Source organism: Siniperca chuatsi, linkage group LG2 (assembly GCF_020085105.1).
Source record: "Siniperca chuatsi isolate FFG_IHB_CAS linkage group LG2, ASM2008510v1, whole genome shotgun sequence".
Lineage (NCBI taxonomy): Eukaryota > Metazoa > Chordata > Actinopteri > Centrarchiformes > Sinipercidae > Siniperca > Siniperca chuatsi.
Genome location: NC_058043.1, coordinates 25,773,242 through 25,792,030, shown reverse-complemented (window position 1 = coordinate 25,792,030; position 18,789 = coordinate 25,773,242). Strand labels below are relative to the sequence as shown.

Here is an 18,789-nt window from a genome sequence, read left to right as displayed (position 1 = left end):
AAATAAAGAAGAAGCTTGATAGAAGCCATGCCAGTGTGTTAGGACATGCCGTAAAAGACTGACAACACAAAGGACAAGTTGCAGTTTTTATAGCTGAATCATGTCACAGATTTTTAAACACACTTGCGTTCAACAGAACTGGTGTCCTGGCTGTTGCTGTGTTTCCTGGTTGTTACTGTGGCGAGGCAGCTCTGGTCCCCCCCCCTCTCTTCTCTTCACTTTGTCCCTGTTTATCTTTCACTATCTCACCTCCCTGTTCTGTGCTTGTGATCTCACTCACACATTTATTTACTCAACTTTTCTGCTTGTCATTCGGTGTGTTTTTTCCTCCCCCAACATCTCTTCTTGTCTTCCCCACTTCAGCGCTCGTGGTGCTGTTTCTCCTCAAATGCCGTCGTTTCTCTCTCTCTCTCCCTCCCTTCTTCCCTGTCCCTCTCTTCTCTTTTTCTCCTTCTCGCGTGAATCACACCAGAGAGGAGCAGAAACAGAGCCGGGTGTCAGCTTGATGAACGAGGTCACACAGGCCCAGCAGACCTTGTTATGCTGAGTCACCATAAGGCCTCTCTCTCTCACTTTCTCCCTCTCTCCCTCTCTCTCCCTATGTCTCTCTCTTTCACATGCACATTCAAAGTAGGTTCAGTCAAATCTCACTTTCTACACGCTTCTCGCTCTGTCATGTAACTCTGACGTCAAGGGATTCCTCAGAACTGTCATAAAAAACAGTCCCACCATATTAGACCTCAACTCGACTTTAATCACAACCAGGCAAAGACACCGCTTGTTTACATGGTCTGAGTTGGCCTGAGTTAGCATCATGTAAATATGTATTCTAGTTACATCATTAAAATTTGTGAAGAGAAATGTAATCCACATGATTACACAAGCTTGAGGTGTAACAAAAAGAGAACAAGTTTCTCCTTAATTTTAGGCAATGTGATTGAATACAGTGATATTTTTGGATTTAGAACATATCACCAATAATATTACATTATATTTGTGCCTCAATCCTGAGCACAGCTACATGTAAGTAGTTTATACACTTTTACATACCTAATTTCATGAACCTATTTGAAATTCTTGTAAAGTTAGTCTCTCTATCGAGCTAGCTAGCGTTCTTGATGGGTAGCTAGGTACATTTTTCTAGATAAACAGTAGCCTAGTTAACTAAGCTAGTTGGCTAATTTGATGACTTCAGCTACAAAGCCAGGCATTGTAATGATTAATGTAGTTCCTTTTAAAAATGTGTCCCTAAATTCAAATAAACTGAATTGAAGATATACTTTTGTCAGACAGTGTGCTACACATCATTTTAAAATCATGCTGTAAGGTTATTAATAGTAATTAGTAACTCAGCTAGCAATATAAAAACACTCAACTCATGATACTAATTTCTCTATAAAATATAATTCAAATGTAATTTATACTTTGTCTGTATACATACATGCATAACAAATACTGTGCTAGTAAACAACATAAGTTATGATTAAGCTTAATTGACAAAAGTACAATAATAGATAAAAGCTTTGGACCTGAATTTTGTTTTGGCTTGCTGTTTTGGCTTTACACTTGCTGTTTATACAGTAAGCAATTGTAACAGTATGATTAACAAGAACATCTAAACAAAGTGGAGTAGTACCATTAATTTATAAGCTGCATAAATGTGAAATGATATATGAGCACTCAGGGAGCCCCTCTTGTTTAATCTCCTTTGGAGGCTTTATAGAGAATCATAAATAGCAATTTTATGAGCGCCTTGTTTTGTAATGAGCTGTGATCATGTATTAACATTATTTCACGCAAATGCTGCCTTATTAAATGGCCCCCTAAAACCCAAGCCAAGCATCTTACACCTGACAGGCCCTGCATCTGTGTGGCACGTCAGAGTCTAGTCCCACTGTCTGGGCCTGTGGAGTGTTGGTGCTGTGGCATCAGATACAGGCTATATTTACCCAGGCTCTTAGAAGAAATGACCAGACTCCATGCTCTTTTCCCGTGCCATTAACCCATTCAGATAACATGGTCTGGTCTGGAGAGAGTCAGGTTCGAACAAGAAGTAGAGACAGTCAGTGGGTGGCTGACGGGGATAGGTCCCTATTAGCACAGAGTGATGTGCAGGATGGCATAATAAGAACCACCAATGAAGACAGCCTGTGGTCAGCAGTCATAAGCTTAAGTTGAAGGGGGACGATACCTGGTCAAAAACACTGCTGCATACTCTTTTTTTTTTTACTTGGTGTATTAACATTGTTTATGTAACACACCCAAAGCTAGGGAGAAGTAGGACAAATGAGATTAACTGTAAGCAAGGGGAACTGGAGCTGAGAAGATCAGTAGCTGATAGAGTCACCAATGAAGAGTTTCCATACAGCTGGGATACCTGTTCAGTGCTGTGCTGTGGTTAACTGCATGTGATGCCGCCACAGTGTGAGGAATGGCACAATAGAAGGTATTGATTACCTTGATGACATGTTGGAGGTTTAAGATTTACCCAAATTACAATACGTGTAGGAGGAGGAGGAATGAAAGAAAAACTGAGTGCAAAGCTGTCAATAACCTCTAACAAGCTGAGCAACATCGTCATTCAAATGTGCCTAAGAATTCAGCAGGTTTAGCCAGTAAAACTGGCCACATAGCAGAGTCAATATACTGTCTTCTACAAAAACATAAATGCTAAAACGCACTGTAGCAGTAGCCTAGGCATAAAATGAAGTAAGAATGTAGGAGCAAAACCCCTGAGTGTACTGAACTGAGCAAGGGTGCATTTTATTTCTTATCAATTCAACTTTTCATTTGTAGGAATATACATGTGCTATTTCTTCTTTAAAGTTACATAGTGCCCCTTTAACTTTAAGAGCTTGCACCACTTCTTTCCCATCACTCACTCACTTATAAGGAAGCAATAAGCCTTTGTCTCATACAGAAAATGATGCTGTTACTAAAACTGAAAAAAAAGATTCATTAATGTATATTACATTTATCTAATTACTTGTGTTGAGAAATTATGTCTGAAATACTGTACATACTGTATTGACCCTAACTTATCAAACCTGGACATTTGAAGGTGCGAGGAGCTTGGTAACTTTTGTAAATCAATGAAAATGTTACTGGACAGAGACTAGGACTAGGAAGTGTTCAACCAGGACTGTGGAGTCTGGGTGTGATAAAAATGTAGATATTTATGGATCAGTGTGAGTTTTCAGGGCTCTGGCAGAAACAAGTGCTTATCCAACAGCAGGCCTGTATCCTATCAGCTGCTCTGATGGCCCTACACGCCACTCTCACACCTCCCGCTCCTTCTGGCACTTCTACTGGGGCTGGTGATAATGAGATGAGCCAGAGGAGACAGCGCCATACATGACTGATACTCGTGGTAAAGTTTATCAAAGTTAATGGGAGTGAAGAGGGCTTAATCAGTTGGCGAGACAGAAATAGACAGACACGACAACAGCTGGAACAGGTTGCATTGTGAGTGAAGTGATTAAGAGAGCTCAATGAACTGGGCATCTGTGGATATGTGGGTTAAAATGTTTTCATTAATCTGTTTACGTGTGTGTGTGTGCCTGTGTGTGAATTCATAAATGTGTCTCCCATTAGCACCGTGGTAGCTGTCTTCACTTGGCGTCTTCCCTCAGAGCATCCAAGTCTCTGTAATGTGATCTGAGTTTGTCCATCAGAGCTGCGCTGTAATCACAAGCCCCGACACCCCCCACACTCCCCTCACCGACAGCCCCTATCCCACCCCCACGTCTCCCAAAGGCAAGCAGAGCTGAGGCGCCACAGACGCTTTCAGCCCCACATCCTCTCCTCACGTCCATTTTACACCACGCCACACCAGTCTGGCAGTGTCGGCATGCACACACAGAAACGATTTCTCCCCCCACCAAACGTGGAGCAAGCGTTGCAGAGAGAGGGTGTTTGTTCTGTGTCATTCTGCATGTGAGCAGCTAATGTAGCATGGGTAACACCCTGCACGGGGTGAGACAGAGCAGTGGATAGAGCACAAGAAGACAAGAGGGGAGGCGAGTAGGCAAGAAGTGCTAAATCCGCGGGTGAGGCGAGGTCAAAGTTTATAATATCGTTGCCACATATAATACAATAAATGCCTTGACCTTTGGCCACAATATTTTGGACACTTCTTTGCTGTATGTGTGTGTGTTCGTAATATGTTCAGCCCGGAGGGAGGTTTGTTGGTCCTGTGCCACATTTCCTTATCTCTGGCCAACATGCTTATACAAACGGGCGCACCCACCACGACCTCAAACCCAGCCAACTGCTGTTGGGGGGCAAAAAAGAGGAGGAAGGGAGAAAACGAAAGGGGGGCAAGGTTAACTACAACAGGATCAGTGAAGAGAGAGAGAGAGAGAGGCCCAGCGTCTGACAACTACTGACAGCTGAGCTTCCTCTCAGTGGGGCTTTCATGACCACAAACTGACACAGTCACAAACACACAGATCGATCCACTTCAGCTGTACACATAGCAACTGAGTGGCCATGCGTGAATTATACCCATTTTCTCTCTCATGCAGGGTTTGACATTGACTCAGACTGTGCTGTGGAGTTGTCTGTGTGGAAGAGGAGCTCTTATGTAACAAATGCTGATGTTCAGTGCGTGAGTCTGCATGCATGTGATGTTATTTGGGTTTTCTGTGCTTGCCTTTGGTGCACTTGGTGCACTCAGCTCAGACAGCCACAATGAAACCACTTTGTGTGTGCGTTTGTGCGCATGTTCAATGTGTGTGGCCCCAAACACACACCCACACACAGCAGGGGACAGTAAGCAACAGGTGTAGAAGAGGATTTTAAAACACACAGTGAACCTTTTTTCCTGTTTGACTTCTGAACTTTTGCTGTCACCGCTGGCATACGAGGACAGCTGTGAAAATGACCTTGTTTGCTTCACACAGAGCGTAGTAAAAATTATATCTGTCTCTGTGTGAATAAGTGCACTAAGTGTCCTGCTTCACTAAAGACTGTCTCCTGTTGAAACACATTTATCTGTAGTCTGCGTTAACCAGCATATGACCTGTATATAACATATGTTGTTATTTAATGGTAGAAAGCAACAAAAAACAGAACATGCCGCCACTGATAATTGCACTTCAGACAGATAGCAACAGTGCATAGGATATGGGAGTAAATCACATTAGTTACTTACATTGATGATGCAGCTGTTGGATTTGTTAATTTGTCATGAGGGGGATGGTCCTGAGTGAAGAGGTCACCTCTGTGTTGCTGACTGCAGCAGCTGATAATTTACAACTGATAAGGCATTTTCTCTTTTGAACAGTGGAGAGCGTCAACTCTCGTTTAGGTCGAACAAAGAACCTGAATTTATTCTATTGATGTTAACATTGGACTTCATTTAGATTTAACTGCCAGCGATGGAGGCTTTGCAGACATGTTGCCAGCTATGTTTAAAAGAAACGACTGAAGTTGGTCTTTTCACCAAGCGGGAGATATCGTAGCTGTCAGAAATGTGTTCATTCCAAAATCTCCGTGACGGGAATATATTTTCCAACTAAGCTACTCGTGACTACAGCAATATGACATGATATATTGTTGTGACGTGGTATGACGTGAACATAGCTTACCTCTCGGTTTTGGTACGAACTAAACAAACAAGACACAACTGCGAACCGCAAAGTTGCTGGTTTGAATCCGACTGGGGATCTTTGTTGCTTTTCCTTTCATTTCTTTAATGTCATCTCTAATAAAGTCATAAAAATACCTGATTTTTTTTTTTTTGGTGAGATTTACAGATGCTTGTAAGTGGATTTTGTTACCTTCGGACAGACTCGGGCTAGCTGTTTCCCACTGTTTCTAGTCTTTATGCTAAGCTAGGCTAAGCATTAAGACAGAGCCAAGTTTAGAAGACAGCTCTCTCTTTAGAAAAACATAATGACTATAAGTGAGATAGGATTAGAGAAGTAAAAGAGCCAAAAAGGGGCATCTTTGGATGGAAGCTGGAGATTGTGTTGATATAAATTTAAATATATAATCCATCCATCGAGATATTTCTGGCCATAAATTCATGCGTATCTTCTTTCCTAATCTCCTCCACTGTCTTGAGCTCTCAGGTCAAGAACCTCCCCCATCACTAATTTCTCCCATCATTTCTGTTTGGAGGTTTCCTCAAACCTCTCCTATTTTAGTATGTTCCGCCAAACATGATTTGCCCTCTTGTGTAAAGAAAAAACTCACTGAGCTCCCTGTCCGCTTTCTCTCTCATAAAACAACATAGCGCTGTGTGTGCGAGTATGTGTTTCCATGCACCAACAGTTATGTTCCCAAACCTGGAGGGAGCGATCACTCTTGGTACAGTGAGGAGGACAGTCCACCCGGATTCACCAGCAGCTCTTTATAAGGACAAGGGAAAAAAGGCCTTGCTGCCTCTATATTTAGATGGACTTTATTGGGCCTTGTCTTTTCTCCCCCCTCCTCCTGTTCTGCCGCTGTTAGAAATCTCTCACCAAAGCCATGTGGGCGGCAGGCCCTCCTCTCCATCGCTGGGTGATAATAACAGTGCAGAGGAAACGAAAGAGAGATGGGGAGAGGATGGAGGGAGGATGACAGAGAAGTGGTGGGTGGTGAGAGAAGTGTTTTTCATTGTGTCTCTTCTCAATGGCTATTATCCACAGTGCCGTGATGTCCTCTCTCTGCTCCACCATCCTACAGCTTGGAGGAGGTCCTGTGTTAGAGGCATGTTATCCATCCAGCCCCATGGGGAGGAGACTGGCGGCCCCCTGATGTCTCACAACCACCGGATGGGTCTCTTCCATTCCCATTGCTCCAATTTACCCACTGTATGGAGAGGCTGAGGTGGCAGACACTGTTGCATTGAATCTGTGTGGAAATATGTGCATATATATCCATACATAGTGCTCTTATAGGTCCCCTCAACATAACTCTGCTATCTTATCTCCAAAGAGAAGCATATGTCTCAAGGGCTTTGACCTCTGCTGTCCAAATTTACTGCCAATGACTAAACAGCACTCTAACACGGCACACTCTTTCCACCTACCTCTCTCTTTCTTATCTTTCTTATTGCCTGGTGATTCTAACAAAGTATAGTCAAACACGAATGGCACCGAGCCAGCTCTCAGGAGACTTTGCTACTGAGACAGAGGTGAAAAAGAGAAAAAGCTTTGGCGCTAATTAGCCTCAGATGGGGGCTGGTTGTGGACTTGACCTGACTTCAGCCTTTACAAAAGACTGACTAAAGACTCTTAAAACCTTAAGCAAACATCGGCTGAGTATTAACTACTCGTTATAGTGACTTGTGTTGTAGGTCTTGGGTCTAACAGCAATCAAAATCCATGCTCGTCTTCAGGCCTCTAATCCTGATTTCAGCAGATGTTGTCAGATCGGTATCAATCTTGCTTACATCCTCTAAATACCATGAACATAATTACTTATTCCCAACCTTCTCTTCTTAGATAACAAGTATAAGAGTCTACAGCCATGCTAGCAGCTCTGTGAGGCTGTAGTTAATTAGGCACAGTGGTGCTTTAAGCCAAATGCTGATATGATGTTTAGGAGCTATAATTTCAACCGTGGTCACCATCTTAGTTTAGCGTGTTAGCATGCTAACAATCCCTAATAAGCACTAAACATGAAGTACAACTGAGGCTGATGGGTATGACATTAGTTTTGTATTGTCATTAGTACTGGACAAATCAAAATGTTGACCTGATGATGGCGCTAGAGGAAACGTCAGGGGATCAACTCATTAGGGTGCATCCTGAAGGGGATATGAATATCTACAAAATTCCATGGCAATCCATCCAGTAGTTGTCACAATATTTCACTTAGAACGACAAATGTCAAACTCATGGTGGCGCTAGAGGTAAATTCAGGAAATACCCAATTAGGATCATAGACTGTATAAAATGTGGACGTAGTCTCTGTGACATCACCCATAGGTTTCTGAAGAGCGATTGTGAAGCTCAGTGTGGTGGCTCCGGATGTCGCCATCTTGGCAGCGCCTGACTCCGCTTAACTCCCGGCTAATCCAAAAATGGGCAAAGAGGTGGAGCATGGGTGGAGCTAGCAGACAGCTAGCGGCTAGCCACCTGTGATGGCACCCACCTGTCACTCAAATTATGCATAATTTTAAACTTTAATATAATTTAAACGGGTGAGTTATATAACAGTTTACCCCTGTACAGTTGTCATGAACAAAGAAATTAGCCATAGAGACCAAAGCCGTTACTAGGCTGTAAACATGTTTATTTCTGCTGTAAAGTTGGGCATTTTAACATGGGGGCTTATGGGGATTGCGTCACTTTTGGAGGCAGCCTCAAGTGTCTGTTCGAGGAACTGCAGTTTTTGGCACTTTCAGCGTTTTCAGCCCCGGAGGTTGCCGCTCGATTAGGAGACATCGTCTGGGAACCAGTAGATGAAGTGAAAACTTTGACCTGCTGGTGGCACAAGATGAAAAGTCAGAGGATCACCAAAGTCATAAAATTTCATGGCAAAACCATCCAGTAGTTTTTGAGATATTTCACTAAAAAACAAAAATGTTAACCTGATGGTGGCACTAGAGCAAAAGTCAGGGGTTTATCAAAATTTCACAACATCTGAACCAATAGTTGTTAAAGAGATATTTCTGGATAAAAGCGGTGGACAGACAGACAAACCGACATTGCCATACATAGAGCCACACCGCTAGCATGGTTAATAATGCCCTTACAACGTATAGACTGTACACTTGTCTGACTGGGTTTGTTGTCTCTAATACTGTAAGTGAATGGCATGTCTGTAGCTGATTGTGCTTATCTTATACGAAAGGAGGCTTGACAGGCTGAAAAGGGGACCTAAGAAACTTTATCTTTACCTCACCGATGAGCAAAGCCCAGTCAGCTGAGGCTGAATGAGGCAAAAAGATTTGCATATGAGCTGCCAAATTCTGGAGTCACACAAGAAAAGCATCAACTGCCATGCAAATGAGAAGCAAATGAGATTCAAACCAGGCCAGGTAAAGGAGGGGTTAGAAAGGTAAGAGCACAGGAGTGTTTTTCTGTATCCTATACCATAATATATCCAGGTCTGTCAAGTTTTACCACAGCAGCAACAGCAGGACTCTGGGGAAGGACAAACCATGACATCAGAATGGTGGAAGAAGCGCTGAAGACAATAGTTCTCTGTGCGGTAGTAGAGCTGAGGCGTGGCCTTGCTCGACAGAGGGTCTTCTCAGTGGACCAGCCGGCCTCAGCAGCTGTCTCAACCTCTGTCTGTATCTCTGTCACACACACAATTTCAATTCAGCATGAAAGCTTACATAGCATTAGGACAAAGGATCAACAGATTTATGTTAAATCCCTTTACCCCTATGTATCTGTCTGTGTGTGTGTGTGTGTGTGTGTCTGCCTCTCTCTGTCCATGCTCAGTGCCAGCTCAGGAACGCAGGGACGGAGGTGGAGTAGGAGGAGAGCCCCGGAGAAAGAAACATAGTTCGAACAAACTGGCAAAACAAAGAACCAATGGACAGAAAGGCCCCCACTGACAGGAGATCAGGGTTGATAGTAGCATAGATGTGTGTGTGTGTTTGTGTGTGCTCAAGTAAACACATAACACACAGCACACAACCTGCCCACATGACAGAACTGTATTTACACTCTACTTGCCTCCCCGTAATTGCCTGAGGAGATATAGGAAAAGATTCCAGACATGCAGCCGCCGCACATCTTGTGCCAGAATACTAAAGTCCAAGTTATTTACCCAGACCCTCCAGTGGAGAGCCCTCTTCTTAAACAGCCACAAAGGTTTACAGGCCATGACAGAGAGGAGTGAAGAAGCTCACCACGGAGCTGAATTTCACAAGGGGAGAGAAGAGAGCTACGTGACACCAAGAGGAACTGAGGCAGAAGTTAGAGCCTCATGCGTCCCTCACGGGTCACAACACATGGGTTGTCAAAAGGAGTTTGGCTAGCCTTAAATTAAAAAAAAAAACAGCTCAATAAGGGATGTGCAAACAGCCGACGAGCATCATTGAGCGTGTATGAGCAGTGTATCAACACAAAACAGACCTGCCCTTCAGTTTAGGTCTGATGACAACAAATGCAATAAAAGCAGTGTGCAATACACCCAGCCTCGAGGGGCCGCCACAGCTCTCTATTCAGCCTCTCATTCACCTGTGGGGAGGATTCAATAGGTCTGCATGTTATTAAAAGCTTTCATACACATGATGATGGCATTATGAGTTTGCGCAGAGGACACCGGCCATTGTTGAAGCCTTCTGCCTGGCTGTAAGCTCGGACACTGAACATAAGCTTTTATTTTTAACCAGTCTACCATTCTTCTGAAGAGATGGTCTAACTGGAAATGTATTTTCACATCTGTTTGACAGTAACCAGCACCCTTCCTCTGCACTTCAGTTTGTAAACATTCCTGTAATCCCAAAGCCTAATGACTTTGAAAGTCATGTGATAGCTATTTCTTGGGCACAGGGAGTAAAACAAACAACGCTCATTAAATATAAACAATACTTTTGGGGGAAAAAAAGATTTGAAATTGCCGACATGGCGGTTAAAGCTTTGGCATTGGTGGGCACATGACCCCACACACACACACACACACACACACACACACTTCTCAGCACGTTCTGAATTTATATTCTGCATCCAGTGGTGTGGAGGCTGTGTGGTGAAAGAGAAGCGTGTCGGACTGTTGTCGTGTTGTGAACCGGGTGACCCTCACACACAGCTGCGCACTGTGAGACACACAGTCTCCTGCTTTATCCTGGGATCAAGATCAGTGAGGATATCTTCAAGTGAAGACTGGACACACACTACACTGACGCACACAGGCCCCTTGCTATGTAAATTCTGTGGGCCTAGTCAGTCAAAAGACAATGACTGCCATCTAGTGGTGACTCAGTAGAGAGGAAAGGTTTCCACAGTTGAAGGAGGAGTGGGGTAAGACGAGACACAACTAAAACTAATTCTTGCATCCATATGGCAGGATATTCACTTTCAAATGAAGAGAAAACAATGCGGCTGAATAATGAAAATGAAAACAGCTTCTCAAAAACTATGAAACAGAACTGTCGAAAGACAAGTTCTTGTGTGCTGTTTTGCACATTAGATTGTGTGACTTTATAAGTAGAAACACTTTAAAGACAACAAAAAAGCAACGGCAAGTTAGGTGTAAAATATGTTGTCTTAGCGCAACACTAATCGTTATGAAGTTAAGGAAAAAAGGACCCTGCCACTACCTTACTAATAAAAGACCCTTGGTTTTAAAGGTCAGTAAAATATAAAGTCAGATCTTACTGTCTGGCAATGCACTGCAGTAGTTATGGAAATTGAGCGTAAAACAATAAGCATGCAAACATAGCAACACAAGAAATAATAATTGATCCAATGATGTTTAAGCACTATTTGAATCAGGAGCAGCAGTCTGTATTCAGCTCTTCAGTTTCTGATGCTGGTAACCAGATGGGTTCCAGGAGGACTCAAAAGATGACTTTCTTTAAGTGGTACTGATTTATTCAAACGTTCATGTGTATTGTTTTCATAACATTACAATGGAAAACAAAATAAAAAGCAACATAAAAATTCTGCTGACGAAAAGAACAAATTCAACAAAAGGAGAACAGGTCTCTGATGCACACTAAATATTACTGATCTACTGAGAATATTTCTACAGAAATGTTTCTACTTAAATCATGCAGACCTGCAGTAAACTGTATCATACATCATCATAGATACAGCTGTTCACTGACCATGTAACAGCTGTTCTAATCTGTGTCAATATGTGGGGAAAAGATGCTTCTTGCGACATTTTTTCTGGATTAAAAACCCAGACACGGACTGTTTCTTCCTCTATCCATCCAGTAACTTAAGAATGCTTTCCCTCTCCTTCAGTGCTTTCCAGGCCTGGTCCTTCTCCTTCTTGGTTGGAGTGCGTTTCTTCTGCCTGGCTGCCATGATTCTTCGAAATCCCTCCATGACTTCATTGTCAGACACCCTGACTCTCTGCCTCAGCTCCTGTTTGCGCATCTCCTCTTTCGCCAACCTGTGAGGCAGCAGCAAATAGAAAGTTAATGTCAACAGCTGATCGTGGGTCAGACTATTTGATGTACAGTTTACTTCATGGTAAATATATCCACTGCTGGCCTGTGTCTTTACCGGAGCAGCTCCTGCTTACGGGCTCTGTTGTGAGCACTCAGGGCTTTGAGCTCTGCTTGTCTTTTCTGCAGCTCTGCCAGGACCTCGTCCTCAGAGTCTCCTCCTGGTCCAGGTCGCTCCTCAGAGTCCAGCAGCCCCTGAGCCACCAGCTCCTCTTTGATCCGAGCCTCCAAAGAACGTGTGTGAGGAACACTGGAGGGGGGGAAGAAAGACAGAGAAAATGAGATATGTGGCACGGAAAGTAAAAAAGTTCAGGATGGCAACTTGATACCTACAATAAACTTTATTGTGCCAACCCATTTCGGAGTACTGCTGAGGACCCGCAAGACATGAATGAACCAAACTCCCAACCAATATACAGTATTGTGGCCAGGCAGCCTCAGGCAGTGTCACCCATGCATATGTGTGGCGAGGAAAACACAACTTCTAGATACGTTAGGATCCGAACCAGCATGTACCAGATCTATTCAAGGAGAGTGATTCAAATTTCAAATATTAGAATCTCAGATTTCACATTCATTTCATCCCTCCAAATGTGGACACTTGAGACATAAATGCATGCCTGTGTGTGCATAAATAATATCACATACATGCACACCAATGCACCTACATATACTGTACATGTGCATACACATAGATATACATTACATACAGGGGTTTGCAGCACAGCTCTGTTTAGTGAATATATATATAGTTCATGGGATTACAGCTCCAGACCTGGGTGTTGTGAATGACAATGACCTGGGGTTACCCCCTGAAAGCAGTCTGAATGGGTTAAACACAGGCTGAACATGTGTTTATTATCCTACGTCAGATATTGGAGTCTGTGTGAGAATGTAACTTGTGTATGAAAATGGTTGCCGACATGCCAAGTTATCCAGTGTGGAGAACTGATCTTGGTGCATCTGATATCTTGTACATTCATTGCACAAATACCTAAAAGCTTTTCCTTGGCTTCGAGGAGAAGTCCCAGCGCCATCATTAGCATCCTTCCCTGAAATGTCGGGTATAGGAGAATCCTCCATGGGTGATATAATGTTCTCCTGGAAGAAAACAGAAAACACATCTTGCCAATTATGGTCATGTTTCAGCATGTTTCACAACATTTAAACATGAATATTTCAGATGGCATATCTCACTCATCAATCATTTGTACTTTCAAAAGCCACTATGCATTATTGGAAGTTTTATCAGTGCACATGCTCGATCACAAAATACTAAATCTTCAACATACTGACCTCTACAAGGGCCTGGAGCAGACGCTGCGTGAGAGGACCAAAGGGACATCCGTCTTCTGGAGAGTCATGTTGGGACTCTGACTTTTTCAACAGGGAGTCCACATCTAGAGTAGTTGAACATGAAGCTGAGTATTAAGGTGGATACATGCTTGTGCAGTAACTACAGTCCGGCACGGTAATACCAAGGGCAAACGAGCACACGTGCAGTCCTTTAAAGGGCAGGCTGCGGTCTTCCCTCACCTTTTGCGTCCAGCTCCGACAGCGGCCCCCCCATGAGGCTCTTTTTCTTGTCGGTGGCTCGCGCTCCTTCCCTCTGCTCCTCCAGCAGATCTTCCTGAGCCCACCGCTGAGAGTAGTGTTTCCCCAGTGCTGGAATCTACAGTTAACACAGACAGTACCAAAGCTGAACACACGTTTAAAATGATACATTTCACTTAACACAATAAAAACACCTCAGAATTTTGGCCATGCTTTGAGTGAATTTAGGTATAATAATATTAATAACAACAACAACAAAAACTTGGCTTTTTATATACATACTTTGAAATATTCAGCTTCATCCTCCGGGGGTTTCAGAAGCTCTTCTAGCAATCGTATCTCTTCATTTGTGATATCAGCACAATATGGCTCGACTGATGCCCAAAATCTGAAATAAAAAATACCCCACTTCAAATACAAAGTCACCTTGCCAGAACAAAACTCATTCATATTACCTTCATTCTTACTAAAGCACACTTGTGTGAGACTAGCCTCACTAATAAGTCGAATAAAGTCTGATTTGAAAAACATTGAGACAAAGCAAATGCAATATAACAGAACTGAGAGATATTGTGAAGCGCTGTTGTTGCTGACCTGTTGGGTGCATCATTTTTAGGAGTGCGGGGAATGTCTTGTGGCTCGTCTGTAAATTCGTACTCTTGGACTTTAGGCTGCAGATTTTTGGATTTGGGTCTGCCAGGACCTGGACCTGGCCCGTGACCGCCTTTGCCGTCCAACTTCTGCTTCTTTGGTTTGTGGCGAGAGGAGGCAGCAGGGTCTGGATCTTTTCCCAACTTCAGAAAGCGCTTATCTCCCTTCTTGTCCTGCCAGTCTGTGAGGATCTGAGACGTAGCACAGAAGGGCAGCAACCAACAAGGGAGGCAATGTCAACAGTGGCATTTTTGGAATGTGTGTCTTCATTTGGGAGTAACAGTCACAGACAACTGACTAGGGATGAAAACCTGATAACCATATAAACAAGGTAAATGAAGAGGGGGAGGGGGGCTCAACTTTCTCCTACCTGTCTCTGCTCCTCCAGGGCTCGGAGGCGGCGGCTGGCTGAGGACAGGAGCGTCTCCAGCTCCAGCTGCAGGGTGTCCAGCTCCTCAATGCCGATGCCATCGTCCTCTGAGCGGCCGAGCACAGCAGTATAGCGGGGACACACCTTCACATGCTCGACGGGCTTGAAGTCGTAGTATTTCAGTGGGGGGCAGTCCTTCAACTCACTCATGATGCTGTGTGGCAGAGACCTGGCAGTGTGTGGATAATTAAAGAAGATGAGACTCACGCATGGTGGTGTCCAGCTGTTGTGCTTACTCTTTTTCTGTGTCTCTTTATCACATACACGCAGGTCTGCATCACAGAACGCAAGCTCCCTGGGCCTAAACTGCCCAAATTACTCTGACATTTGAATCACGGTCGCTGTGATTTCACGACTTTGCACACAAACGTTTTACATGAAGGAGTTTTAGAATGAGAAAGAGCTGAATGGTACAAACCTAAAGCATAGATATAGATCTCTGAATGTTTAGGAGCAACGATTTCACCGTCAGTAAACGGCGTCCATGATGGGAAAAACCATGGTGATTAGAGGGGTGTGTGAAATACATTCAAATGAAATTATGGCCTTTCTTCGACTAAATAACAATTTTAAGAACAACATTAAAATTACACAACGTTACAAAAATGTAAGGAGTATTTTCTAATCTCTCTGTCTATCAAAACAAACCTGAGGAGTTATTAATACATTAACCTAATTCTACAATGGTAGCATCGGAACAAACCATATTGTGTCAAGGTGCATAAAAAAATAGATTACCGCTAAACCCGTAATTCAGCTATTTAACTAAATCATATATCGGTTATGACATTATTAATTTACATCTTTTATTCAAAAACAGTTTTCAAAAGGCCTAAATGACTCCTGAACCAACGGTCGCTGAGCAATAACGTTATGTCTCCTGTTCACAGAGCGAATGGACGCATCGTAGGGTATGCTCGTTTTATAGAAAACATACTCCACTTGGGCGGAGTAACAAGCGAAAACAGCAGCGTTTCTGGGGTTGAGGAGAAATCCGCGTCTTCAAACGAAGAGCTAAGTGAAAAACTAGCGCACCCTATCTTTACTCGACAATGTAGGATTTACGGAAGAGGAGTCCCAGGCGTGGCTGAGGAACTTCCGTCTTTTACAGCACAAGAATGGTAAGTCTTTTGGACTAAATGTATCTTTATATTTCATTAATTAGCCATTTACCTCCGCTAACTATGGCTACATTCGAGGCGAGATTAGCTAGCTAGCTTCGTGTTTCTCATAGACGGAGTTTCTGGTCGGCTGCAGGGAAATGAGAGTACGGGCATCCTTGATACGGTTTGCAGAAACTAAAGTGATTGCGCTGAGCTGTCTTTTCCTCTCGGCCCCTTCTCTCCTCGTTATTATGATTGGTAGCTCTCCAAAAACTCGGTGGATGTCTTTGGCATAACGTTAGGCAGAATGATATAGATGGATGTAAATAATTTGGACGTGCTGCCATCTCGGTCACATGAAAGCGTCCCATCCACTAACGTTACTGCAAGCAGCATCATTCATGTTTTAAGTCATATACAGATAACTTGCCTCAGGTTTATACTGATTATCATCATGTTTTTCTTTCTAAAATGACAGTTAATCTTCAAAATATAAAGGCGGCAAACTGTAAGTGGGCTGTAACTGAGCAGTAGCCACTGCATCCCTGCATACAGATCATTTTGGTTCCTGATCAAACCTGACCTCATAAGCTGATCCTGCTGGTTGAGTCACCCTCACTAGACTGGGAGGTTCCGTTCGCCCATGTGCCTTGATCTAAATAACAAATGCATCATCCAACAAGATCTTCTCTGCAGTGGGACCAACCCAGACACTGATCTTATTCAATTTCTCCCCAGACAGCGACTTTGCGCCCCTACTTAAATGCTGTGAAGGCCACCTTGCAGGCGGCCCTCTGTCTGGAGAACTTCTCCTCTCAGGTGGTGGAGCGTCACAACAAGCCGGAGGTGGAGGTCAGGTATGTTTAATGGCATGCGTTTGGAGTAAGTAGGCACAGTACAGCTGTCACACAAGTGTGGACTTGTGCAAACTTGCATAAGAAAATCTAGGGGGGGGGGGGATGACACAAGCACGGGCAAGGCTGTAAAAACAGGCCAGTGGGGACTTGCCGCTTCCTGTTTGCAGGTGTCTTCCCGATACAATGTGAAGATTAAGAGTTTTTCAACAAGTCACTATAACTTCTACGGTTCTGTGTAGCGCCATGCAGGGTCTCATGCACAAAAATGACTTTCATTCTCTAGAAAACACAATAGTTTAAATCTGAGCAGGCCTGTTTTTATTTGTAATGGATGGATTGTGCTGTGGTTACAGGAGCAGCAAGGAGCTGCTACTTCAGCCCGTGGTGATCAGCCGTAATGACAAGGAGAAGGTTCTCATTGAGGGATCCATCAACTCTGTCAGAGTCAGCATTGCTGTCAAACAGGTGATTAAAAACAGCAGGATTGTGATTGTTTTTGGTTATGACCTATTCACATTTCCTAATTTTCTTTCAGTCTAATATGCATTAAAAAAAACTTCTGTTATGGTTCACTGTAGGCTGATGAGATTGAGAAGATCCTCTGCCACAAGTTCATGCGCTTCATGATGATGAGAGCAGAGAACTTCTTCATTCTGAGGAGGAAACCAGTAGAGGTAAGAGACAGAGTGGTAATATATATATCTCTCAAAAGAGGAACCAATATACAGTGACACTGTGACAGGAATAATAAAGAAAAAGAGGAACAGCATGAATTTTTGAAATGGCAAATGTCATCAGGCTCTTCGTGCACAGGTGAAACTGCATACAAACATAAAATACCTCAGTGTTTATAAAGTACATTCCCATGATTACAATTACTCAAGTGATATTTGATCTCTGACTCACTTCTTCTTCATTTCCTCTCTTGCTGTCTGATTTCAGGGATATGATATTAGCTTCTTGATTACCAACTTCCACACGGAGCAGATGTACAAACACAAGCTAGTGGACTTTGTCATCCACTTCATGGAGGAGATCGACAAGGAGATCAGCGAGATGAAACTGTCCGTTAATGCCAGGGCTCGTATCGTTGCTGAGGAATTCCTCAAGAACGTAAGAAACTGCCTTAAGAAATCTGCATATTGACGTTTTTTTTTTTTTCCTGCATATAACAGTCAGAGTCATAGCAGTAATTGTGTACAAATGTTCTTTACTGTAAAAGAAAGAAATGCTTGCATGGAAAATAATTAAGACTTCTCCTCTCCACAGTTCTGATGACAGTGTTGTCCATGCTCCCACACAAGCTGGGAAAACACTGCAAGGACCAATCAGCACAAGAGTGGAAAACTAAAGGAGTAAACAGCCAATCAGCGAGGAGATGAGAGGAATATGACCAATCCGGCGATGACACCGTTTGCACCCGTCTCGAGTATTTCCCTGTAATCATGAATATCAATGACTGTATATAATGAAATATTTACCAGTTTCATTTTCAGCCACTTAGAACAAATCCCCAAACAAAGGCGGGTCCTTAAAGTATTAATCAAGTTGATAGCCATGAATACAGGGGCATTGAGAACATGTTGTTGCAAATAAAACAGCCAGGTTTTTGTATTTTCTGTATGTGACTGTGTGTGTTCTGTCACGGTTGTTTCAAATTTGTCTCTAAAATTTCTCTGTTCAGGAAAACCTGTGTTTGAGGAAAGTAGTCTGTGTGGTGTTTAATCACGGACATGAGCAAAAGCTGTCTGTAAAGAAGCCACCAAACCCCATGTATGAAAATAATGAAAGATAATAAAACTGTTGTTTATACCTTTGGTGTATTTCAATGCTGTCAATCATTCTGCGTCGTTCACGCTGAGTGTTTGTGCTGCTGTACCTATAAATGGATTTGTTCTTCTGCGGAAGTTGTTTTTAGTCAGCCACATTATACACAGCTACACTGTTATTTCAGCTGGGAGGAAGGGGAAGTAATACCTTCATGCAGTGTGAACCATTTTGTTGCACAGTATTTGTACACATTTTATTTAATCCCAATGGTTTAATTATGGATTATAGTCCACAGAGAAGTAAGTGGCACTTTCAAAATATTTAATTAAATACTTTTTTAAATTCACCTTT

At 43.0% G+C, this 18,789-nt stretch overlaps 2 protein-coding genes and 1 long non-coding RNA gene across 7 annotated transcripts; 2 read left to right on the top strand and 1 right to left on the bottom strand.

Moving 5' to 3' along the window:
- Positions 1-4,091: 4,091 nt before the first annotated feature.
- On the top strand, positions 4,092-11,706 carry LOC122888984. Of its 2 annotated transcripts, none has more exons than XR_006380802.1 (2): positions 4,092-4,609; positions 6,676-11,706. It is a non-coding gene; the product is annotated as an uncharacterized LOC122888984 (long non-coding RNA). The 2 variants fall into 2 exon arrangements; XR_006380801.1 differs by lacking the exon at positions 4,092-4,609 and adding an exon at positions 4,627-6,580.
- On the bottom strand, positions 11,468-16,535 carry tada3l (transcriptional adaptor 3 (NGG1 homolog, yeast)-like). Of its 4 annotated transcripts, none has more exons than XM_044223856.1 (9): positions 16,395-16,532; positions 14,649-14,877; positions 14,222-14,469; positions 13,910-14,015; positions 13,610-13,745; positions 13,370-13,473; positions 13,068-13,174; positions 12,132-12,323; positions 11,468-12,018 (listed from the first exon to the last, which is right to left on the bottom strand). In XM_044223856.1, the coding sequence occupies exons 1-9, from the start codon at positions 16,397-16,399 to the stop codon at positions 11,826-11,828; spliced, it is 1,320 nt and encodes a 439-aa protein (XP_044079791.1). In that variant the 5' UTR covers positions 16,400-16,532; the 3' UTR covers positions 11,468-11,825. The 4 variants fall into 4 exon arrangements, with proteins under 4 accessions (XP_044079791.1, XP_044079809.1, XP_044079800.1 ...); XM_044223874.1 differs by lacking the exon at positions 16,395-16,532 and adding an exon at positions 15,447-15,581; XM_044223865.1 differs by lacking the exon at positions 16,395-16,532 and adding an exon at positions 15,127-15,372.
- LOC122888977 (actin-related protein 2/3 complex subunit 4) lies at positions 15,691-18,480 on the top strand. The gene is made up of 6 exons (XM_044223925.1): positions 15,691-15,829; positions 16,550-16,668; positions 17,022-17,133; positions 17,247-17,342; positions 17,611-17,781; positions 17,938-18,480. Exons 1-6 carry the CDS (start codon positions 15,827-15,829, stop codon positions 17,941-17,943), a joined length of 507 nt encoding a protein of 168 aa, XP_044079860.1. The 5' UTR covers positions 15,691-15,826; the 3' UTR covers positions 17,944-18,480.
- Positions 18,481-18,789: the final 309 nt, after the last annotated feature.

Coding starts and splice junctions, on each gene's coding strand:
- tada3l (XM_044223856.1), bottom strand. Junction 13,175..13,369: donor TGCTCCAGGCCCTTGTAGAG/GTCAGTATGTTG, acceptor GTTTTCTTCCAG/GAGAACATTATATCACCCAT. Junction 12,019..12,131: donor CGTAAGCAGGAGCTGCTCCG/GTAAAGACACAG, acceptor GCTGCCTCACAG/GTTGGCGAAAGAGGAGATGC.
- LOC122888977 (XM_044223925.1), top strand. Junction 16,669..17,021: donor AAGCCGGAGGTGGAGGTCAG/GTATGTTTAATG, acceptor CTGTGGTTACAG/GAGCAGCAAGGAGCTGCTAC. Junction 17,134..17,246: donor TCAGCATTGCTGTCAAACAG/GTGATTAAAAAC, acceptor GGTTCACTGTAG/GCTGATGAGATTGAGAAGAT.